At 40.4% G+C, this 26018-nt stretch overlaps 3 protein-coding genes across 3 annotated transcripts; all 3 read left to right on the forward strand.

Annotated features, from left to right (window-relative positions):
• The first annotated feature begins 3200 nt into the window (after window positions 1–3200).
• Window positions 3201–7037, forward strand: LOC128365404 (uncharacterized). Its single transcript, XM_053326122.1, has 4 exons — window positions 3201–3294; window positions 4902–5285; window positions 5717–6894; window positions 6999–7037. The coding sequence occupies exons 1-4, from the start codon at window positions 3201–3203 to the stop codon at window positions 7035–7037; spliced, it is 1695 nt and encodes a 564-aa protein (XP_053182097.1).
• On the forward strand, window positions 6967–14143 carry si:ch211-14k19.8 (uncharacterized). The gene is made up of 9 exons (XM_053337416.1): window positions 6967–7708; window positions 7796–7884; window positions 8001–8059; window positions 8744–8907; window positions 9885–10050; window positions 10184–10375; window positions 11560–11781; window positions 13724–13883; window positions 13973–14143. The coding sequence occupies exons 1-9, from the start codon at window positions 7216–7218 to the stop codon at window positions 14045–14047; spliced, it is 1620 nt and encodes a 539-aa protein (XP_053193391.1). The 5' UTR covers window positions 6967–7215; the 3' UTR covers window positions 14048–14143.
• Window positions 14144–20595: 6452 nt separating this feature from the next.
• On the forward strand, window positions 20596–24417 carry actb1 (actin, beta 1). Its single transcript, XM_053337525.1, has 7 exons — window positions 20596–20669; window positions 21784–21908; window positions 22012–22251; window positions 22749–22995; window positions 23082–23273; window positions 23382–23563; window positions 23757–24417. The coding sequence occupies exons 2-7, from the start codon at window positions 21786–21788 to the stop codon at window positions 23898–23900; spliced, it is 1128 nt and encodes a 375-aa protein (XP_053193500.1). The 5' UTR covers window positions 20596–20669; window positions 21784–21785; the 3' UTR covers window positions 23901–24417.
• The last annotated feature ends 1601 nt before the right edge of the window (window positions 24418–26018 follow it).

A 26018-nucleotide genomic window follows, 5' to 3' on the forward strand; every position in this document is an offset into this window, starting at 1 on the left:
ATTGAATTATATAAATTAGACAGGTGTGTGGTACTATAATACAGATTATAAGTAAAATGACCGGGAACAAGTGTGACAAATACAAACCAGCCCCATAGTGAGAAATGCATTCTGGGTATTCTATGCAAATATTGCTGGCTTTTCTTTAATCAAGTGTGATATCAGACATTTGCTTTATTGAATTATATAAATTAGACAGGTGTGTGGTACTATAATACAGATTATAAGTAAAATGACTGTCACTCTTTTCAGTCACTTTTTTTACATTAGAGGTAAAAGTTTTTGATTAATAAATGGATAATCAGCATTATATGTTTGTTTATTGAAAGTATGAAACCATATATGAAAATATTGAGATTTTGGGATGGATAGTATTCCTTTGTATTCCTGTTTTAAACTTTGGTGTTGGGGTCACATTTAAATTATGGACTTCCTGTTTGTCATATACAGTAGCTGTTGATTATATTCTGAATTCATATGTCAAAACTATGTACTTTTTTCATTCATTTTATGCAATTACTGGCACCAAGGAGTTTGTGATTTTGCCCGTTTTGAAAGACAAGGTTTTGCACAATGTGCCATTGAATTGTGGCTCCATCTAGTGGTCATATCCAAGATCGACTCTAAACTGGCAAGTAAAGCAAAGGATTGTAACACCAAGTTAACGAATTCCTTTTTAGCACTGACAATTAGTTTACATTTTATTTCTTCTGTTTGCTTGGGGTCTTAAAATCAGTACATTTTTGTGTGACTTTCTTGTGCTAATAAAGGCTTGTAAACCATGTAAATTGTTTCTTTAAAGCTCCATTAATCAACACTGCTGAAACTTCATAATGATGAGTTTTAAAAAAACAAACACTGTAGTGATGTATAACTATGACTTAATGCATGAGACAAAGCAGGCTGTGCCATGAATTCAAGTTGCTCACCATTAGTAAATGAACAAGTCAGTACAAGTTCATATTACACTCACTGGCCACTTCATTAGGAACACCTCTGAAATCTAATCTAATCAAATAAAACATCTGCCATTAATTCAACTTTAAAGAAACTCATACATTTTCAGTTTTTGTTGACATTATTAGGAAGGTGATAATTCTGTTTTATGTTTATAATTGAGGTCATATGGGTGCTGGTGGTGGTGTACTGGAGTGCAATATATTGAAAAGTGTTCCTCAAATTTTGGCCCCTTTGTGTAAGTTAAAGGTAGAATATGTAGAATGAGCAGAACAACGCCATCTAATGTCTCGAGATCGTAGTCGCAACAACCAAAAAGTAATTCCAGCAGTCGGGTTGCCAGGTCCGGTGCCGATTTTATTATAGCTCTAACTCTGTAAATATACCACTTTATCCACATGTCTAACCCTTTTAGGCGAGAAAGTAGCCCTTTAGATCCACAATGTGACGCTAATTTGTCCAAATAACATCTGCTTAAAGTTTTGTTCCTGCGAATTCGGAGCCACGTTAGCCGTAGCGAGTAACGCACTTCCGGTCATTTTCACAAAATAAAACACCCGTTGCCTTTTATTATTAAGAAAACCATAACGATAGAGTTGGTGCTTTTATTTTGAAAACAGGAAGCGAACATACCCTCGCTGTAACTGACTTTGCTTGAAACCACCGAGGTACATTACGTTGTAACGCCAGTGGGAGTAGCAGCAATGTCTCTGCATGTACTGCCTAATCCTAAACACCGATTGGCTTGTGTGTGGTGTCGTCAGAAGCAGAAGAGGCTCACGGGCGTAAACATCTAGTCACGTGTACTCTGAGATGGACGTGCAGGTCAGGAAATGACGTAAACGGACCGTATATGGTTTGTTATTTGTGTTATTACTTTACGTGTTGGACTAAATACATGGACATATTGAGGACAATATTCCGGTTTTATGGAAACGGATTTCATATTTCAGCAGAATGGATACTTGGCGAGCTGTACAGAAAGTCCTGAGTCATAAGATGATCGTTGTGGATAAAGGGAAGACTTTGAAGGTATGTAGGCATTATAGCTTTTCTCACTTAGCTGAGTGGCTAGCCAAGCTAATCGCTAATACTATTACGGCTGTGAGCAACCATATAAGTTGTGAGTGGTCTTGAATGAATCAGAACAATCTAAGCTTTCCAACAATGTACAACATGAGTATATATGTTTAAGGGTTGGTGTTTAAAACATTCAGAAGAACGTGTGGCTACCTCCTAACATCCGTCCCGTCCCGTGAACGGAACAGCGTGTGTTAAGAGGTTAATGATCAAATATCAAAATCCGAATAGCATCAGAAAGTCAACCCACTCTCCACGTTTCCATTGCTACCGTTTTGATACTTCATGGTACACAAACAAATAGCATCTCATATGAAAGCTAAGACCCTGGCGAGTTCAACAGTACCACTATTATTGCGCTAAAAACTCAGTGAACCAGCAGCATACAAAGGTAAACAACCACTTATTTACAGCGACTAACAGATATTCTGTCTTACCTTCGAAGTTTTGTGATGAAAAGTTGTACTTGAGAGCAAAAAACGCTGGTTTTAGTAAGTCCAACAGGCTCTGCTTGTTTACAACTCCATTTCACCCAGTGCCAGCCTACAGTAGCTGCACCGGAACAACAGACAACCCTGGCAACCCGCACTTCCGGCCGCTAAATGGCTGGTAACAATGTACACAGAACGTGTCAGAACGTCATTGTCGAACCCGTCAAAAAAAATTAAAAATATTAATTCAGACAAAATATTTTTTTTATGGAAAAGCAATACTTTCATTCTGTACCCCTCAAAACGCCCCGTGGCTGTATTATTTTTAAAAAAATATATAGCTTTTAATAAATATTCTACATATTCAACCTTTAATAGGGTGGACAAAATATTAGAAATAACGTTGAAAAGATATCTACTCGATTTGACTCATTTGGACGGCTGAAGCTTCATGTAAAACTTCATTTAAATGTTTAAATATTTTTTTGCACAGGAGGAGGACTGTAGATTTTGGTCCCCACGTTATAAGCGCATTAAATGGATCTTTTAATGGTCAACACACAGCAAGAAAAACCCGTGTCACTGTCCATTTGGGTATTTTACTATTTTTAAAAGCAGTCTTGAAACATTGTGAATCCTGAGTTGCCAGAGTGAGGGTTGCTTTGGAGCCCTTCTGCCCCTATGTGGCCAAAAAGTGTAAATACAGCTTTACAAATGACCTTATGGTGCAAAATGACAGTGATGTTGAGCAAAAACGAGCCCATCTTGTTTGAAGTACCAGACAGTGCCTTTAGTTTTCAACACTGCCTGTCTGACACACAGTGGGGTACACATGTAAAAGTGCTAATGAACTGCCCCCGCCCTCATGTCTTCGTGCCTCCTGTGGTAAAGGTTTCCTGTGTAGCGTTTATGCGCTGCGTAAAAACCAGCTCCTGCCGTGACCGCTGGATTCCTTCCTCTCATTTTTGGAAATGCCAATTGATCCAAACCGCACGGAACAGCCTGTAGGCATTATGAGCCTCGCTCCCCCGCTACACCGTCTCTCTGTCCAGTCTCTGTCCAGCCCTCTTCACAGGACACACTGACTGACACACGTGTATCTAATTTAGGTGACTCCGCGACGCAGCGCCCCTGACAGCGCAGAGGTTTCCGTTAGGAGGAAATGATGGAGAAGGAAAGTTTCTGACGCCTGACCACGTCGTTGGAGACTGTCCGCAGGAAGACTGGAGACCCATTTTCGTTATACGCGGTTTGCTTGTCTCCACCATAACACACAAATACTGAAGATCTGAAAAATCTGTATGGATTTGGGATTAATACGGTCTTCGACACTGAAATGTCTCAGGATTGGAAATGCAGCTCCACGCCTGTCTGTTGCTTTTTATTATCACAACAGGTAAGGAAGTCTGACAGTCATAGCTGGGACCTTGAAAACTGCGATAGATGCCATTATATATCAATTTTATAGTCACTGAACTACAATCTTTTCAGCTGAAACTGCTGTAGATGTCATTATCTGCTACTTATAAATTAAGTTCTAAGGTTATATTGTTGCTTCTCTCTTGTCAATAGACTGATTGTCCATTGGTTCCCAACATGGGTTCATCAGATGATTAGAGTAATTAGAAAGAAGTATAAAAGGGTCTGTTACAGAAAATTAAGTTTATTTTTCTCAATGTCATCAAATTTCTGTTTATTTTTCTCAAAAGCTGGATTTCGAATAGTCAAATCTATAACCTGTAATGAGGGGTTAGCCCTTGAAAAGATCAAAAGTCCAAAAAGGGCTGAGAACCACTGCTTTCAAGATTAAAGAAATCTGTCTCATAGTAACAGAAATACCTCTTTGACTCAGCTCAAAGACAGACAAATGTAACCACATAAAAACTAGACCTGCAATGATTAGTCAATTCATTGATTAGTTATCAACTATTAAATTAATAGGCAACTATTTTGAGAATCGATCAGACGTCTTTTCTTTAAGAAAAAATGTCCAAATTCCATTAATCCAGTTTCTCAAATATAAATATTTCTGGTTTCTTTAGTATTTAATGACAATAAATTGAATATATTTGATTGTGGACTGTTTTTCGGGACAAAACAAGACATTTGAGGATGTCACCTTGAGCTCTTGGAAACAGTGATCAGCATTATTCACTATTTTTTAAATGAAAATAATACACAGATTAATTAACAGTGGAGATACTCATAGTTGCAGCTTTATATGATATGAGAATGAAAAATACCTTTTTTATTTTGAACTGCCCACAACTCGTCCATAATCTATGATGAGTGGTTGAAGAGACAAAATCCACAAACAAGACTGGGAACCAATATAACCCCTCTAAATTATTAAACTTGTTTTACACCACATAATTTCTCAGAGGTGTCTAAAATTAATTCCCTTTCTTATAAACATCTTTTTTTCTTTCCCAGATAAAACATTGGCTTTGTCACACCACCAGTGTGGTGGGAATGTCAACCTGTACCAGGAGGCCGCTGGTCACATCCATCTCACCCCACCAGAACTTTTTACTCACACCAACAGGCTCGACCCAGTGAACCACCAGACTGACAGAACCCTGCCAGTTTCAATTTGCACTTGGATGTTTGATATACCTTTGGGTCGCACGGTACTTTTAAAGTTAGTGTCGTTGGAAATTGGTTCAAGCATATCAGTGCGCTGTGTTTGGAATGAGGAAGATCAGGTCTTGGAAAGCGGGGGGACTGCCCTGCTCTCAGGCTGTAACACAAACAAAGCCACCCTCACTTGGACAGGAACAGGACACTCTTCAAATGCAGTTCAGCTGTCCTATTATGGTGAGAAACTGCTACTCAGTTACCCAGGTTAATTTATTGAGTTTCACTTGCCTGCATGTGTACCCTGATCATGAGAGTTTGATCTAATAGTGGTAATAACATTTGGCTTGGACTTGTTTTAGAGCTGTTTGCCCATGTCTCATGTTGTTGCTTTCAAGGATATATAAGAAGTGTTGTGGTGAAAGTATTTTTTGTTTACAGCTGAAGAAGACTGCTATGGTTACTTTGGTTTCATGGCATGAAACTGTGGAAACAAGCTGTGGAAATATATTGTTTGGAACATACTGCGAGCTGTAAATCTGTCAGTAGGAAAGTACTTATCACATTCACTGTGGTGTGGCAGACAGAGAGATGTTATGTTGTTGTGGTTTCCACTATGTCTCTCCTCACCCTGTCCCTCTCTGTTTTTGTGTTTGTTCCTGGTCATCCAGTTCAGGAAGATGTGAGGAATTCCTTGGAGGACCAGACCAACCCACATTCAGATCAAGACCTTGTACGCTGGTCTCAGACAGGAACCAGCTTTACAAGTGCTGCTCCTGTTGACCAAGAGATGGTGAGAGGGACAGAATGGGGCAGAGGTCGCCTTAACGAAGGTCTGAAGTGGAGCTCTGGGCCTCAATCTGTGTCTGGTCCCTCCTCTCGGGACCAGGGGCTGCTGCACCCCACCTCACCCCTGCCGGGACACACTGTGGCTGGGAGAGCTGATAGGGAAACTCTCTCTCTTCCTGAGGAAGCACCAAACAATAGAGCGGATACATCTGTGGTTGCTCACCTCACTGATGGTCCCATGTCTGCCAAAGAGAGAACACACCCCTATTTTCATACACAGCATACACTCAGTACAGAAACACCCTATCACACAGAAAACACAGAAACAAACTCTAGCGACGAGCCCCCTAAAACCCAGATGGCATACACGCTGACAGATTCTAGAGCCAGTAACTCCAAAACCATGCTTGGCACAGAAACGCGCAAATATACTCAGATGTCTAAACACACAGACAAACATACAACTACACAAGCTCATTCCACTGTGTCCAGCTCCAGTGTGCTTCCTCTCACCTCCTCTGTCCCTGACCTATCTCCATTGACAACTAGGGAGAGTGATACCATCCTAATCCCACGCAGTGGAGCTGTTAGTGGGTCACCCGTAGAGAAGCAGCCCCATGCCTGGAGGAGCCTGCGAAGTACAGACAGACTTAACTCTGATCTGACATCCGCCATCACCCATGACCCTTCAAAATCACCTCAGTGGGATGACTCAAGCAGTGCACACACTGATACTGAATCCACTGCATCATCAGAGAGCCCCAGCAGGACACATTCATCCACCTCCCACATACCAGAGTTTGACGCTGCCGTTGGAACTGTGGTAGCAGCATCATCTCATCCAAACAGTGGTCAAAGCAACTCATATGTATCAGATGTTGCCAGTCAAACAGCGCCATTTGAATCCACTGCAGAGTTTGATAACACAGTGAAGTTTCAGACTCTCATGTCTGAACTGGATTCAGCTTCACAGACTCAAACAAATGCTCCACAGAGCAAAGAGAGCTTCACACACTCGCCACCTCATTACACGTTGTCACCACTCACACAGCCAAGCACAGTGGACGCACAAACAGCAACACAATCTATCCCCTCTTCCTCACCTTACATCACCAAAGCCGATGACTGGATTTCAGGATTCACTGATTCTTCTTCCACACCCAGTGCACCGGTGACATTGGGAGACGTCCAGGACTTAGCTGACACAGGAACTAATACATTGGATGCCACTCAGACACTGTTAAATGACAGCTCACCCACACACAAGTCCTTTGCAGCAAATTCACCGACTCCTGCTCCTCTTTCCCCATCCAGTACATCCATACACTCACCAACACTTGGACACTCGCTCCAAACACACACTACATTTCCCAATACACCCATGCCTTTCAGCTCCACTGCTACTGAATCCTCTGTGCACTCATCATTCGTCAACCCCGAAACCACACCTACACCTACACAAACATCAACTAAATCAACATCTACAGACACACATCAAAAACACAACAACCTGCCTTTTCCCTCCTCTACTATTGTCCCTGCTACACATAAACAATCCCACAACTATATTACCACCACGCATGCTGCTCTGCCTTCGTTTACCACAGACAACACAGATTATCAACATAAAGATGGAGAGGTAGAAGTAGAGAAAAAAGATGGGTCTTGGCAATTGTCCCCCAGCAGCACAACTGCACACACTCCCACAACTGGACCTCCACAGCAACCACCATCCTGGACAGCCCCGCATCCCAGCCAGGAGAGCAATTTTGCTCACACACCATCTGCTTCGACTTCTGCACCCACTTGGAGCTCTACAACTACTCAGACACCCAAATTTTACATTGAGCCAGACCAGCCTGCAGCCATAAGAGGTATTTTATATATTTGTTTGTGTAATTATATGTCCAGGTTGTTTGCTCAGGCTTGTTGTAATGACATGATTTGCTTATTTTGTCCAGTGGAGTCAATTGAGTTGCTGCTGCAGATTATTGTAGAAGAGTCCAGATCAGCTTTAACTGCTGGCTTGGAGCAAGACATGGCTGCCTGGGTGAGACACACACACTAGCATGCATGCACACACTACTGTAATAAGCATGGTGTTTTATTATAGAATGGTTTTATTTAGTAGCTGCTGCACAATTCTCACTTCCCTGTTCATTTTAGGTGGAGCCCTACCTACTCAGAGCCTCAGGGTTCAGCAGGCTGGTGGGAGTCTGGAGCAGGTGAGGTGGTTTAGAGAGATGGATAGATGGTATCCAGTGCATAACTAGCTTGCAATCAGCCCCAGTTTGTGCCTCTCATGTATGATTATTACATTTAAATCACAGAACGAAGCATCAGAATTTCCAAACAATAAATACAAGGTGCTTTTTGAAAAAAAACGAGACAGCCAGTGAACAACATGCACCACTCTTCTGAAGGCATTGCCAGAATCCTCAAAGACATATTTAATCATCCTGATGAAAATTATTCCAGAAATGACATACAGTATGTTTTTGCTCTTTTGTTGAACATATACAAAATAATGTTATTTTTTTATATTATGTATATAATGTATGTGGGTGGGGGTGGGGGGGGTATATAAACCATTAGCAATGACATGTTATTGCCATCCACTATCTTTGTTTGGATTTTGTAAAAGAGACACAACAAGAGAAACATGTTGAAAATCTTTTTTATCATAAAGCGAATGGATTCTTTTTTTTCAAGGTAGTCAGAAAAAATAGCAGTCAAACAACCTTTTAGGTTTTTTCAAAGACAAGGTTTTTATTATTATTTGAAAACTGGATGCATATCTCAATGGCTTAAACAGGATGGTAATACATTAGAACAAATTAGGACTAGGTTCCAGTGGTTTGTGTGAAAAGAGGCACAGATGGTGAATCTAATGTCTGCTGTTGTTCCAGTGGCCATGCAGTGCAGAGTCTGGTGGAGTTTAAAACCAGCAGGGCTTTGCAGTGGCTCAGCAACAAAGGACCTACATCCCTGTTGGAACAAACAGGACTAGCTCAGGCTGTTCGTGAGGGGAGGACCTTCAGATCATCCAAGATCACTAACATCACGCTGGGAGGTGAGCCTGAGTTGAGACTTCGGCCTATAGACAGCTGACTTAAGATTCCTAACATTTGAAGTGGCCTAGGGATTTAAGTGGGATCTGAGCAGGAATGTTTGTCAAACATTTCTCTCCATCACTCTGCCCTCATTTTTCTACTCTTGGCATAAAAATGCTCCAAAATGCTTCACCCTGGTTAGCGGTCTGCCACAGAGTGAAAATTCCACTCTTAACCTGGTTACTCAATTAACCCAGTTAAAGGCAGATCCATGTAAACATCATAACTCAGTTAGGTTGACTCAGTTATGTTCACAATCCAATATGTGACTAATCTCATTAAAATGTCTGGCTTACTCAGGTATTACTCACGTGCTGCTGTGGGCATGTAAATATCGTACTCCTTTCACTTTGGTGTTTGTCATTCATTCACTGCACAAATGCAGACTGTCACAGTTCTGATATTGTCAAACCACGTCATTTTTTTCTGTTTGCTGACGGACAAAATCATATTGATGGGTGTATTCTGTCTGCACCAAATTCGGACTTCCACAACAGTCATTCAGTTATTTTATTAATTTTCTAGCACACATGCCCCATTGTTTGCAATCTTTACAGCTAGTTTTAATGTTGACATGCATTCCTATGTGCTATATACCTCCACTGTTGTCCACATCTATTGATTGATAAAAACACATCACATCACTGAAAATAGTACCCAACAAAAGCATTATTCGCCCCTGTTTGAGAAATGTTTCCTAAAAAAGACAGAGACCAGCTATTTTATGAAATAATTGAAATTATAAATGTATGAGGTATTTTATAAGATTTATAGTAGTGATTTAGGTATTAATGGGTGTGAGAATGAGTGCCATAGATAAACAAGAGAAGTCAAAACCATAATATTGGTTTTGGGGGTTTTCTTTATGAGGTTTTTCTGACAATAACAAAAATGTAGAATCACACCAGCTGCATCCTTTAACGTGTCTCCCATCCAGGTCTACAGGGTGATGTGTGCGACTGGTTACTGCAGTGCCCAGCAGGCTTTAAATGTGTGTCCCAGCCTGGCACTGCCAACTATAGCTGTTCCTCTGTCTGCCACTTTGACTACTGTCACCACCATGGCATCTGTACACACCATCCGGGCCAACTTCCAGTTTGCCGGTGAGAACATACACGCACACGCACACGCACACGCACACACACACACACACACACACACACACACTCACTCATTTTGTATTATTCCACCCATCCAAGACAGTTTTGTGCATGCATTTTCCTTTTGTGTTATTAGCTGCCTCGTAGGAGAGGACTTCTGGTACATGGGTCAGAGGTGTGATGTCAGGATGACTCGAGCACGGCTCGTGAGCGCATGTCTTGCCATCTTACTCATCATGGTGACCGTCATTGGCGTCCTAGCCTTTGCAGCAGTGCGACGCTACCGAGCCATTCTGATCCAGGCCAAAGTAGATCAGACTCGGAGCAGGTACTCACTCAACCATGTACACACGTATATCCCACACAGAACCTTTAATGCGATCATAAATACTCATAATGTTGATGTATATACTGACATGCTTAGATGTTTAGATGATAATGTATTAAAAAATGTGGAACGTTAATCTGATAGTAGACTCCACTTGTGACCCATAGGCTTCTGAATGGCCCTCCTGGTTTCAGATCTTTTCCATAGTTCTTATCATACATTATATTAGAATTATATTAGAGTTTAACAGTAAAAACATAAGCCAGCCATGTAACTACCATCATATTTTGATTGAAACGTTGTTGTATCCTAATTGGAAATACATGACATCACCTTTTCCCAACTGCTCCACCGTCCTCCCCCACCTCCCACACACACACGCACGCACACGCACACACACACACACACATACAAACACCCCCCCCCCAACACCCAACTTCAAACCCACAAAAACAGACAAATATGCACAAAAACAAAAATCTCTCATGTGGAATAACCAAAACATTGGCAGATGTTGTTTATGCAGACCTCCATCGATCAAAGTATCACACTGATTGAAATATGTTTTAAAGTGCACAGTAATGATACAATGACAGCCTCAAAATGACTCTACAACAGCAATGATCCATTTGAACTTAATGCTGAAAACACAGAAGGCAGAAATGAGATCACGGATTCTTGTGAAAAAAGCAAAGTGAAAAAACAACTGCATGCACAAATTGTACTAAAAGTGGTCTCCACTAGGTGTCACACTCTGACTGCCAAAATATACACTGTGGATGGAAGCTCTGCTGTAGACTCTTGGCAAAATTACATTACTCTTAAACCTAAGCCTTAAATCCAGATTTGTTTTTAAATGGATGGGAGTGAGCTTTCTGTCTAGAGAAAGTTCATAAGATCAGAGCTTTACTTTCTCTAACAGGCTTAACAGGAGAGAACAGTATGCAGTTTATTGAAGTTATTTTACATGACAAGCCACCATGTAATGGCAACATGAAGTAAGAGTTACATCTCCTTTCTATTGTTGATTTTAGCTCATCTTGCTCCAGTGAGACTGTCAAAATAGGCATAAAAATGCTAAAACATGAAAAAATACTCAAAACCAGATCAAATTGAAGCATGTATAAATAAATATTGTATCCTATGAATATTTAATCTCACATTGCAGTTTGTTGTGTGTGCAGCTATCGCAGGTTCAACCATTTTGATGAGCTGTCAGGCCGGTTCTGGTTGCGTTCGTTACCAGGATCAGCAGACTCACTGGATAATCCTGTTTTTACACGTTCCGATGAGTTACTACACCTGCGAGCACTCGACCGTCCCTGCTGTTACCACGACGACACGCTGTCACTGGCCTCAACCTGCCCCAGCCATGGAGCACACATCAATACAATTTATCCCCACAGGTACACACATATACACACACACATATAAATATCAAACATGAACTGCTTGACAGATTCAGACCGTCAGAAATGATTAATCATGCAGAAATATCTGTCAGTACATCTGTTCCTCCACCCATCCTGTTGGTCGATAAAAAGCTTAAAATAATACTCAGTGAAAGTCAGCAAAAATATAACATTTGATCAGATTTTATGTCATTTGTTGCCATAAACCGCCAAATACGTACTACAACATGTATGCAATATAAGACATATATGTGCCAATACACTTGATATTGTAAAGGTTACACCATATAAAGTAACATCCAATTTAAGAGATAACCAAAAAAATGTTGACCAAGATAAAAAAAACAAGCAAGCTAAAAGCACAAATTAACCTGCCTGTAGACAACAGTAAATGATTATAATATAAATAGGTTGGTTTGATTCCTTTATGTCTGTTTTTCACTGCTGTGCAAACATCCAGGATCCTGCTAACCTGAATACAAAATTCAAGATAGTGACTATAGTTAACACCAGCAGTCTTCTAATGCAAATGTTGGATGCGAATATGATTTCACTTTTAAGGACATCCTAATTTGGGGTTCTATAGACAACTTGGCCATCAGCAATTTTATATCACTCAAACATAAAAACTGATAACACTTTAAAGTTGCATGCATCAACTTGAACACTTTTACTTTTTACTTTTATTTAAGAACCTCCTAAAACAATTGTAAACATTACTTTAAACCTGGATTAACAGGGGACAGTGCAACAAGCTGTAAACACAACACTGACATGGTATCACACTATGAAAATGATGTGGCTCACATGTTGGCAAACTTGCCTATTTACACATAATAAGCACACATATCATCGGTAGCATTCATTTGAACTGCTGAATTTAAGTCCAATATTCATCTTCCATCGAGCACCTATGGTGGTCTCCTCCAAGTCCTCAAATATCTGGGTCCTTAGCTCCTAAATGTTCCACTATCTTCACCAGCTTGTCTGTATGCCATGTAGCACTGGGCAGGTAGTGTGTGGTGGGTTTTAAGAGCTTTTTTAGCTGAAAACCATCCAAGTGCATCTGAACGCAACGTTAATGACACTGAACCAAAAATCTAAACAGTTAAGTTGTGGTCCATAAAACTAAATGATGAGCTGAAAGGTGCTAATAACAGAGTTGGGTGATTAGTCTGTGTGGGTTTGTCACAACAAGCAACACTTTTTTATACAAAGTAATTTTATTCAGTATTAGTATATAAATATCGATTACAGCTGCTTTAACTGTAGGATTGATTACTTTGTTGCATCAATCCCAAAAATCTAACCCAAACAAGCAATTCAAGAAAAGGTGAAAGGGTAATAAGTATGGTCAAAACACTAAAGCAATAATTGTGTATAAATAATAATATGTCAGCTTAATGTGTTATTGATTGAATTTGACAATTGTAGTTACAATATTTAATGTAAATCATTCAACAACGGTACAAATAAATAAAGTAAATAAAACATAAATAAACAAATAAGTAATAAAACTGCATCTCTGGATCTCTCCTAACCATTAACTTTAAACTTTTCTAGTTTCCCAGTGTAATTGTATATCTGTAAACATTGACTCATACAGACATACAAAGACCATGTTTGTGTAACCTATCTCGCTTGGAACTCGCTGTAACTATTGTTGCCGGTTTTTAAAAATGACGGGTTTGATTCTTGTGTGGGACGGGGTCATGACTCTTCCAGTGACGACACTCCGACCAATCAGTAGCTGGAAGCCTGTTGACGTCACATTTTAGTATCGGCTCGGCTCGCTTGGGCAGGTACCAAAAACATACCAGGTACCCTAATGGAAAAGCAAAAAAAACGAGTAGAGTCGAGTAGAGTCAAGTAGTGCTAGAACTATTTAATGGAAAAGCCCCATATGTAATCCCTTGTGTCTCTGTATTCATTGCAGCTCCCAGTATGGTTGGAGGGGGAGCGAGATGAGCATGGGGGATGGTGTGCTGGACTCCGGTAAGGCCAGTGACCTTTCAGTCTGTAGCTGGCCTGTTGAACCCATTCAGTGGACGCCATTCCCACTTCTGCAGCAACTGGCCGCACACAGGACGCCCACAGTGAGTGTCTGTCTATGTGTTAGATACAGAGAGACATGGGAGAGATATGTATTTGTTGCTTAAGATGTTTTGTTTCCCCGTTACACCAGGTGAGGGTGAGAAGGCCGCGGTCCTACTGTGAAGGTATGGAGCTGGTTGACATGGGGAAGAGCTGGACTGCTTGAAGCACATAAAGAAGGATTAAATCTGTTCTGACACTGGTATTTGCAGTCAAATCTTCATGTATTGTAAATAAATATAAAAAAGATTTAAAAAGTGTACATGTGTATAGGTTTACAGTATATCATTTTGTTGAATTGTTGTTTTCCAGTTTGATTTTACAATCTGTTTCTGATGTGCTCATTCTGATGGGAGACTGTAAACATATCAACTTCAACAAAGGATATAGGGGCTGTCTAAATGTCTGTGGCACAGATCCTATGTAATGCTTCAATAAACTCAGGGCAAGAATAAATGTATTCAATTTTTGGAGTTTTGGCAATTAAAAAAAATAAAGTCCTTTTGCATTTAAACATACTGAGTTTTCCACTCTGAAGCCATCGCTTAGCAAGGCGAGTTTACTTGATACAAAAAGGTGCTTCACACAATGCTTTAAAAAGATTTTTATAGAGAATACAACACAAGCATTAAAACACAAATTAGATCATAAAGGTAAATAAAAAGATAAATAAATACAAGAGAGGTCAAGATGCAAGTGTGCAGTGAATGAAGGTCTGAGTGCTCAAATGAATACTTCAACACTTTGGGGAAATACACTTCTTTTTTTTGCTGAGCCTAAATAAGACGATGAATACCACAATCACATGTGTATAGGGAACATGCATGTACACATACACAGTACTATATATGGGGAATATGAAGTTACAACCAGAAGCTACTTTAGTATGAAGACTGGACACGGGGGAATAGCTAGCCTGGCTTTCTCCAAAGGTATCCTAATCAGTTGTCTAGACAAGTCACTGATTAAATGTTATGTGTCATTATTTTATGACTTTTAAAATAATGTAAAGACATGGGGGGCGGATGTGGTTCACTAACTGCAAGGCTGGTAATTCTGGCTCCTCCTGACCAAGTGTTGAAGTGTTGAAGTGTTCTTGAGCAACACTGAAACTCAAGTTGTTCCTGATGGTCAAGCCAACGCCTTGCATGTGTGAGTGTTTGTGTGAACGTGTGAATGAGAGCAGACTCAGTGTAAAGCACTTAGTCCGTTAAGATAGAAAGGCGCCATATAAGAGCAGTCCCTTTCTCATGATTTTATCCTTACAAAAGTGTAGAAATTAGGTATATATATTTTGGGTTTATGTGAAGATATGTACTGAAACAAACAAGGTATGATGTGTTCATTTAGTGAGCTTTAGTGGTGGTGGAAGGTGAATTTTGTTCCTTCAGACAGATCCAGGCTAGCTGTTTCCTCCTGTTTCCAGTTCCTATGCTAAGTTAAACTAACCACCTGTAGCTTCATATTTAGAGACGGCAAGAAAGCAAAAAAGCATGTCATCCAAAACATCAAAATAATTCTTTAAGATTTAGTCAAATGCAGCAACATGAAATCTTGTAACCCTGAGTTAAAGGTAGTGGAGGCTTGAGTAAGCTTTATAGAATATAACTTTATTGTCCTCCAGGGTAGAAAGTTGTCTTTGGCCCATGTTGCAGTTCATTAAATCATTCACACACAGCACATGACAACACTGACATGTTTTGTGTGTTTCTAAGATGATATCAATCACCTCAGTAATAACATACAGTGTTTTAAGTTTAAAACAACACAATAAAGAATTTAAATAAGATTACATTTAAGTTTCTAATGATTGTGAACATTGAGTCATTTTAATTAGTTCTTATCCTTTCAAAATATCATCTGGATGTTTGTTCCTCTTGAGGTTTGATTACAAACTGGGCAAAGCAGGAAACTACCCTGAAGCCCCAGAACCCATAAGGACCCCAAAAGCCCCAGTTTCAGTTTGTTTGAAGCTTATATGAGGCTTCAGCAGTCTGAGTTAGTCATATCAAGTGGGTACAGTCTGCCACATTTACAATCTTTTTAGCATCAAATTCCTTCTTTGTGTTACAATACCCCGCCCTGACCACCACACCTCAACCCCCACCCCTACCCACACACAAAAGAAGAAATGACTGTTTAAAGAGCTCAGTAAAAACAGAAACTGAGGGGGGAAACAGGAACTGAGGAAACGTTATCATAACTGTTGCAAATTTGCAATCAGGAAACACCGGGGGTAGAGTGAAAATGTAAAAATACAGACTAGTAAAATGAAATCATTATTATGAGTAGTAAAATGAATAATAATATTCTTTAAAATAAATATTAAAGAATATTAAAGAAAGAGTGAAGTGATTCAACTCAGAAATTAGGGTATTAAAAGGGAAACCATCAAGAAAATAAAAATACAATAAAAGGATAAAACAGGTATTAAAACAAGCTAAAATGTATAAATAAATAACATATAAATAAATAACATCCAATTTAGTTCCAGGCTGAGTTTGCATTTCAAAATATCCACACTCTCTGCTGCCTTTAGATTCTTGTGAAGGCTGTTTCAGAGATCATAGTAATAAAAGGTTCTTATCCTTATTCTTGGTATAATTAAAAAGTCACTAAGACCTGAGAGCTCTAGAGATTTCATAAAATAAAAGTAAATTTGATAAATAGGGAGGACCAGTGTTGGGGAGTAATTAGTTACATGTAATGGCATTACTTCATTTAATTACATAATAAACTAGCTGTAATCTGTTACAGTTACTGAGAAAAAAATGTGTAGTTAAATTACAGTTACTTCATGTTGATGATTACAAAGGAGGTTGAAACATATATTGCTGTTGAAATAAATATCTTTTATATTTGTAAATAAATCATGACATGGACTTTATTTGGAGCACACATGGTCTTAAATAGTGTCACAGTACCAATTAAGCCCATGTCAGACTTTTGACTTTTTTCATCAAATATCTTTATTTCATTTTATTTTATTTTATTTTTTACAAAATCTACATGAACTAATGAATACATTTTCAAATGATAAATCTTACTTTATAAGAAATGATCTCCCTTATAAATCATGTCAGTATCCATGAAAAACACCTGAACTTAGATGTTGGTGCTTAATGGGTACACTTACCCTAACAGCTGGAAACATTCCTTAGTGAATTAGAAAAGTAATCAAATGTAATAAGTTACATTACTTTGATTAAGTAATTGAAATATTTACATTACTTATTAAATTTGAAATAGTAATCTGTAACCTATTACGTTTATAAAGTAACCTTTCCAACCTTGGGTAGGACCACGACCATTAAGAGCTTTTATAAACAAATAAAAGATTGAAATCACTCCTGAAGCAGACAGGTAGCCTGTGCAGAGACTTTAAAATTGCTATAAAGTGTGAATGATCAGTTTGAACAGGAAGAATGAATACGGCAAGGAAAACCTACTTCAGTATTCAAAAAGGGCACTTGACGAATGTTTTAAAACACACTTGAAAAATGATGATCTTGTCCTTTAAGACTAGGCGGTCCAAAAGCAAGTTATCTGCCCATGGGCCCTTGAACAGGTTATGGTCGGCCATGTTTAAAGCTCCGTGGGACTTGAACTGATACTAAACTCTGCTTCTCCATGTCCAGTCTGGACCCTGGTAATGATTAACCGACCACTACTGGATGACCTGAGCAACAGAGAGTGGGTGTACGATAACAGACAGTCAAAGGTGCATTTTGGGCCTAAACCATCGAGACATTTATTGACAAGCAGCACTTATTTAAACACTAGTCTATAACACACTGTGAGGCAGTGCAGAGAGCAGAGAATTGGTGTAAATGTTCCCCTTTTCTTTGTCTTTATTAGATCCCTAACAGCAGCACTTTGAATGAGCTTTAATTTAACCGTTTTTTTTTGTTGTTGTTTTTTTGTTCGTAGACTTTACAGAAGACAATTAACACACCTTAACATGGAGGGATAATTATGTAATATCAAATACAAAGTGTTTCACATACCTTTCTCCTTTGTCTCATAATTGAGTGTACACACATGAGCCACACCTCCTCTCAGCGCCTAGCTTGAAACTCTGCTGGAATGTGATGCCATAAATGACTGGGAAAGACTGCTAGAGAGAGAGAGAGAGAGTGAGACAGGGAAAATGTGTGCACTGACATCATATCGCACTTCTATAATTGTCCCTGTCCTGGGAAAATTAATAAGGGAGTGACTGATTCAGGGGAGTGAGGCATTTTTTTGCAAATAAAGGAAGAAAGAGAGTGAATGTGTGTTTAAGAGAGAGAGAGAGAGAGAGAGCTAGAGATAGCGAGAGGGATGAGTGAAAAGTGGACAGAAGCTACCTGCTAGCTTCTTCCATATACGGTCTTAGTCAGAGCCAAGAGCCAGGCCTGTGAGTTTCTCTGACTGTGTGAGTGAGCAATGCAGGGAGGGTGTGTGTCTGTGTGTGAGTGTGTGTGTTGTAATGAATGCATGACTCATGCACGCCACCGAGTTTTGAAATGGCTGGAGGAATGGCATGACTGTCCAGAGGAAACACTAAGAAATTTGTGTCAGGGAGGAGTCAGAAAATATAAAGTTTAAGTTGGTGTTATCTTATCTTTATAAATACATGAAACTGGTGAAGAGTACAGAAATCAGGGTGGAAGCTGAAAAATTCAAGCCACACACACACACACAGTCTCTCTCTCTCTCTGGCTGCCTCTTACACACACACACTTACACACACTCTTGCATACACACACACACTTACACACACTCTTGCATACACGCACACACACAGCCTTAAAAAGGGAGATTCATTCATTTCCTCAGACTGGTCACATGACCTGAGCAGTGCATTCTTCCCCCCATGTGACTCGCTCCAATATCTCCTTATATGGACGTCATCCAAAGGAACTCTTAAAGGGATGGCTGTCCTGCCCTGGGTCTATACTTGGTGTGTGTGTGTGTGTGTGTGTGTGTGTGTGTGTGTGTGTGTGCTTTAAGTCTCTGTCTAGGGCTGGATAATGCCTGTCTGAAAAGCCAATTCCATGATCAGCTCATTCGCCCCCACACCCACGCCCACTCCATGGTGTCCTTACCTGCTCTACTCTATAGGCTATTTGATGATGGCATATGGGTGTGTCTCTCTCTCTCTCTCTCTCTCTCTCTCTCTGTGTGTGTGTGTGTGTGTGTGTGTGTGTGTGTGTGTGTGTGTGTGTGTGAGTGTATGTGTGTGTGTGTGTGTGTGTGTGTGTGTGTGTGTGATTGCCTGTGGGTCTGTGTGGTCACTTCCTGCATGCATCTGCAGAAGTGATGCTCTGTGAAACCTACTTCCTGTCTCTTTTGAGGAGTTGGCTCCCATATATCCTTATTAGGAGCACATAGGGCCACAGTATGAATTCCTTGTGTAAGTTTATGAGTCTTTGTCCGGTGCCCTTATTGAGTTAAAACAGCACCCTGACCCACCCACTTAGTCTGTGGTCAACTTAAAAGATCAGCTTTGCATGATGAATTCCACGTCCATCTCTTTAAAGATAAACGTCACATCCTGAACAAATATTTCAGGTTAGAGATGCACGGTGAGTTGTGCCATATGACATATCTGGGCGTGTGCATGTGCAGGTGTGTATATCCATTTCACCATGAGTCACATTCCTGAATAATCATTTTATAATCTGCCTCGTCATATCATTTTTACCAAATATAGGTATGGTCCGGAAATGAAACACCTGACCATTACAACTCTTATTATTATTGCAGCAAGCAAGGTTAATCTGCCCCTTGCTCTCACTTTACGCATTACCAGGGAAGTGATGAGAGATAAGAGATTTACAGCTTGCTGAGAGTTTGCTGTCAACATACTTCAAGCTTTACCAGAAGGATCACTGTCACTCTGATCTGCGTGTGTGTGTGTGTGTGTGCGTGCGTGTGTGTGTGTGTGTGTGTGTGCGTGTGGTGTGGGTAACACTGGTATGCCAGGGCCGAAGTGTCAGTCAGAGGTGTTAACAGTGCTGTCAGTGACCCTGAGATTGTAATCACCCCACGCCCTGGCATAAACCATGAGTATCTGGCATGAGTGAGAAGATTTTGTTGTGCAATAAATGCATTAGCACTGTCTTCAATTCAGTCCAAGTGTTATATATCTTCTTATTATGTCCCTCAATTAAAACTAGATGAATTATGGATTTGTTTGTCTGTTTTGCACTCCCTCCAGTCCACAGATATGAGAATACAAAGATACAGGCCCCATTTTAAGGTAGATGATGTCAGGGATTAAAACAATTATGCTGCAGAAAGGATTACATCAAAATGTGCTCAATGTGCTAATATCAGATGTATCAAAAAAACGCATTTTAACTCTGCATCTAGCTACTCAAGGACTTTGCTTGAGTTTTGCAGCACAAGTTCTAAATTTTGTTGAAACACATATAAATCATCAACACTGTAACCATAATAATGATGAGGAGAGAGTTTTTTCACAAATGCTTTATTGAACAAATAACACAAATCGATCATTTTTGATAGTATATAGGTTAGTTTTCATGTTGCTTCTTAACCCTCCTTGTCTTGTCACAGTGCAGAGCTGTTATCTGCATGCGCCACACCCAGTGGATGCGGCTGGACCAATCAGAGGCCGCCGTACGGAAAGATCTCCTTATTTGGAAAGGGGCTGCAGCACGAGCTCACATAAAACCCTGAGACTTACCGGCCTCCATTGCAGTCAGGTTCAGACACCAAACCCTACGGGAGTGTAGCGCTCAGCCTCAGTCGTAAGCCGACAACCCTACCTTACACAGGTAAGAGAATTTGTGGAATGGCGTTTTTTTTCCGGGTCATATTCTAAAGTACATTTGTTATTTTTCGTATTTTAGCTGGTTTATTTTGTATGTGTGTATGTTTTTAAGTTATAATATGAGACGTTTTCTGTTGCTTCAAGTTAAAAGCTACCGTTGGTGTGATTCCTCAGTGTTCTAACGTCTCATTCATTAACGGATATATTTAAAATTTAAATGCCTCTTGTTTTTATATCGTGTTACAGTTGACGCTGGTTTTTAATGTGATTTAAATGTTGGCATATTGTTGCACCTTTTTTGTTTTAAAATTGTTTTATTTATCAATTAATGAATAGACCGTGTGAAATAACCCCAGCTGCTCCTTCTGGTGTTCTCACTTAAGTTTAAACAAATCAGACTGCGTTAAAAAAGCTTGACCTTCTCGTTTTACATGTAAGCATCTCTGCTTTGGCTCCGGTGTCTCCGATTACACACAGACACAGATGGATGAGAGCAGATTAAATGACGTGCATTTAAAGACTATAAATTGTGCAGAAATGTGTTAAAACATTGCTGTGATAGTGACCTGCAGCTCTGAATCCATTTGAATTAGAAGTTGTCTTTTCCTCCACCTCCATATATAACCTTTTTATTAGTATTGTAGTCACGACATAAGGAGGACTGGTAATGTTACACACCTGATGATGGAGATAATTGACATTTCAGGAAATGATCTGAAAGTTCATTCAGACACCTCCCCAAAAACGGCATGCCCTTTTTCACGTGTGAACATGCTGTGAAACGTTAAGTTAAGATGATCCCGGTTGAAGGGAGTGGCCGGGGCTGTCGGTGCCATTGAGGCTTCCCGGGCCGGGCTGCCACTGTCTCTAAGCTGCTCTCACTTTTGCCTTATATGGAAATTGCCAGACCGAGAGGGAGAAACCGCCTTTTGTTTCTCAGCTCTGGATTTTTAGGACTGGATCTTGCGCCACTGCGACATCCAGCGTCCAGTCCACATAATAACAAGGCTGCCTTTGAGTCAAGTTGATGTTTGCCAGATGTAACACATAACTTGGCACAGAGCATCTGTTTTTAAACAATATCCTAATTCCTTTTTCTTCTCCCTCTCTATTTCCAGAAATGGAAGACGAAATCGCCGCCCTCGTTGTTGACAATGGATCCGGTATGTGCAAAGCTGGCTTTGCAGGAGATGATGCTCCACGTGCTGTCTTCCCCTCCATTGTTGGACGTCCCAGGCATCAGGTACAACTTCATCACTTTTAAATTTAACATTTTTAAACACTTAAGATTTTACATAATATCCTCAATTTTAAATTTATTAACACACTCCTGTCTGCTTCTTTAGGGTGTGATGGTTGGCATGGGCCAGAAGGACAGCTATGTTGGAGATGAGGCACAGAGCAAAAGGGGTATCCTGACCCTGAAGTACCCCATTGAGCACGGTATTGTCACCAACTGGGATGACATGGAGAAGATCTGGCATCACACCTTCTACAATGAGCTTAGGGTTGCCCCTGAGGAGCACCCAGTCCTGCTCACAGAAGCCCCCCTCAACCCCAAGGCTAACAGGGAAAAGATGACCCAGGTAAAAATGAAGGCTGATACAATGATAAATCCTCTTAATCAGGACTTGCTTCATCTGCAGGGCTCAGGCATTTCTTCTTCTGCTCAAATCTGTCAATTTCCCTCCTGCTCCTTCAATCTCCAGGTTTCCTCTGTCCTGAACTCATCTCTGATCTCTGCGGATGCTTCAGGTGTCTATCTCGCAGCACTGTGATGCAATGATTAGTTGCAGCATGGTTTTAGGCTTCTGTTAGATTTGTTAACAGGATGAGGATTTCCTAACTACACTGTTGACTGCATGATGTAACAGTTGTACAGGATGAGTGTAGCAACCTGCTCCACCAGACAACGTGACTAAAGAGACTACTATAGAGTTTTGTAATGACTAGTTGGTGGGTGTGTATACTTAACAGGCCAGTGTGCTGTGGTGTGCCTTTCTTGATTTGACACCACTAACCCATACTAGCTCACTCTGACTCATTGATCCAATGACTCATCTTTCATCTCCCTCTCCTACAGATCATGTTTGAGACCTTCAACACTCCCGCCATGTATGTAGCCATCCAGGCTGTGCTGTCCCTGTATGCCTCTGGTCGTACCACTGGTATTGTCATGGACTCTGGTGATGGTGTGACCCACACAGTGCCCATCTATGAAGGCTACGCCCTGCCCCACGCCATCCTCAGGTTGGACCTGGCTGGCAGGGACCTCACAGACTACCTCATGAAGATCCTGACTGAGAGGGGTTACAGCTTCACCACCACAGGTGAGGATACAGATCCTAATTAAAAGTAAGCTAACATTTAAAGCTGTGGAAAAACTTAAAATGACATAAAATGTATTGTCTCACAGCTGAGCGTGAAATCGTGCGTGACATCAAGGAGAAGCTCTGTTATGTTGCACTGGACTTTGAACAAGAAATGGGCACTGCTGCTTCCTCTTCATCCCTGGAGAAGAGCTACGAGCTGCCCGACGGACAGGTCATCACCATTGGAAACGAGAGGTTCCGTTGCCCAGAGGCCCTCTTCCAGCCCTCTTTCCTTGGTAAGTAAAGCTAGAGAAAACTAAGCTAACACTGCACACACTGGGTGTAGCAGCAAAGTGTATGTAACGTTATCACAAACTATAACTGACCTTTCTCCTTGCTCACAGGTATGGAGTCTTGCGGTATCCATGAAACCACCTTCAACAGCATCATGAAGTGCGACGTTGACATCCGTAAGGACCTGTACGCTAACACTGTGCTGTCTGGAGGTACCACAATGTACCCTGGCATCGCTGACCGTATGCAGAAGGAAATCACTGCACTGGCACCCACCACCATGAAGATCAAGGTAAAGCCCCACTTCATTACTCACACTTGTAATCCTACTCAAGGCAAGGATGCAAAACATGTTCCAGAAAGCTCTTTACTGCTACTGCCACACAGTGGACAAACAGGGTTACTGCAGTACCAAATCTACTACTATACTACAATAACAAAATTCAAGAACTTTTATTAAAACCTTTTCAAATCTCTCCCTTCAGATCATTGCTCCCCCAGAGAGGAAGTACTCTGTATGGATTGGTGGCTCCATCCTGGCTTCCCTGTCCACCTTCCAGCAGATGTGGATCAGCAAGCAGGAGTACGATGAGTCCGGCCCCAGCATTGTCCACAGGAAGTGCTTCTAAATAGACTGTCAGTCCCTCTCCCCAAACACACACTGCTATAAACCCAAACGACTGGCTCTGCATACATGCCTACACCAACACACTGGTGTATGCTGAGCCTACAACACCTCTTCCCATTCTTCCCTCATCACTATGGCTATGGCACCATGCCCCCTGATGGGGAGAAACTCTGCAGGAAGTCCAGAGCGTCCCAGGCGGTGTGAATGTGAGGAACATGATGTCCATTGTCGTGTTTGTGTAGGTCATTCCAGATGTCTTTGTTCACCACCTTATTTGCCTCTATGAAGGTTTATTCTCTGGTGGGCCCACTGCCCAACAGACCTGTAGTATTGCTTAATATGTAAATTATGTAATCTGAACTGTTTTGTTTTTGTACTTTCAGCCTTAAAAAATACTCGGTCCAGTTTGTTTTTGTCATTATGCAAAGGACAAAGCTTCTACCTTGTATGAAGGTTTGTGCATGGGGCTTCTCGCCTCTGGTGTACACAACAACCCAATAAAGCGCACATGTCTGAGATTCCAGTCTGACCTTTTTTGTTTGTTCTGCTTAATCCAAATATTTAATCAGCCTGTGACTGTATCAACCAAAGACTTCAATCTTTGTGCTAGTAGATGACCACATGTTGCACAGACTACATTCAACTACAGATTTAGAAGTGAAAATATGACAAATATTAGATGTGGCATGTAGGAGGGTTATCTAATGCTGCTGCTGTGAAAAGGGGCTTTATAACCAGACATCTTGATTTGTCACAGAATCAAAACTGCAGCTGGAACTAATATTTAATGTTTATGCTCCATTACACACAGTACCAGGGTCATGGATTAACCCTCACCTACTGTTCATAATTAGTCTTCATACATAACTTCAGAGCCACATCATTAATCTATTTTATGTTGATAGGCCTTGGTTACATAACACTGGAGAACACTTTCAATGAATGATGGATGTAAAACTTTTTTAATGGTGCCTTTTGAATAAATAGGAGTCAAAATGAGTAACAGTGGCACACACACAACACTTTTCAGAAAGTTAAACTGTCACATTTAAGAGAAGTCATCACATTTTCAGCTGTCTTCCCCCCCTTAAATGCAAAAATGGGTCAAATTAGACCCTGTACAGTATGTAAAGGTTAAAAGGTAGGATTCAGCCATCATTAAAGGATATGTTTAGAATATTTCAAGTCTCTTAAAACAACATTCAGGTGTCCATATGAACCCTGAAATAGGTTTTAAAAGATCTCCAAATGTGCTTCCAATGTAAGTGAGGTAGGCCAAAATCCATTGTATAACATTTAAGTGTTTATCTGAAGCTTAAATGAGGCTAAAGCAGTCTTAAGTTGATCTGTCTGTCACATTTACAGTATTTTTAGCATCAAATTAACTGTTTTGGAAGTATAGTGATGGTGACTTTGGCACTAAAAAGACTAACACTGAAAGATATCTACTTGATTTGACTAATTTGGGATTGAGGATCTATTATTACAGCCAGAAAGATACATGAAAGAGGATGAAATGCTGTACTCAAGTCTAGGTGATTATAATAATATATCATAAACATCTGCTCAATAAGTAAATGAAGTGAGCCATGCAGTGTAAATAAAATCTCACAGACCAAGACACATCACAGCATGTCAAATTGATGGTAAAGAGTAGCAGAATCAGTGTGGCTCATAGTTTATCAGTCTTACAGCAGCAGGAAATGAGCTGTTTCTCAGCCTGGTGGTTCTTGCCCACATGTTACACAACCGGGGCAAGACGGCTGAAGCTTTTAAATCCGTTTTTTGCATGTACACGGGACTGATTTTGTGCCCTTTCGTTTACATTGAAAGTGCATTATGAAGGGACTGATTATGACAAGAACAACCTGACTGCACCTGACTGTTGTTTTAAGACAGAAGAAAATGCACAGATGCAATTTTTTTAAGTCGATGACGTTTGAAATGTCAACTGTGTCGCTGTCATGGATTTACTAGATCATTTTAATAGAATGAAGCCATTAATAATGTTATAATGTGATTGCTGAAAGTAATTTAGTCCTCATCACTCTTTATTTCACTACTTATTATAATTATTATTATTATTGGAGGAATGATCCAGTTGAGTTGGATCATACCT

This window comes from Scomber japonicus, chromosome 2 (genome assembly GCF_027409825.1).
Source record: "Scomber japonicus isolate fScoJap1 chromosome 2, fScoJap1.pri, whole genome shotgun sequence".
Classification (NCBI taxonomy): domain Eukaryota; kingdom Metazoa; phylum Chordata; class Actinopteri; order Scombriformes; family Scombridae; genus Scomber; species Scomber japonicus.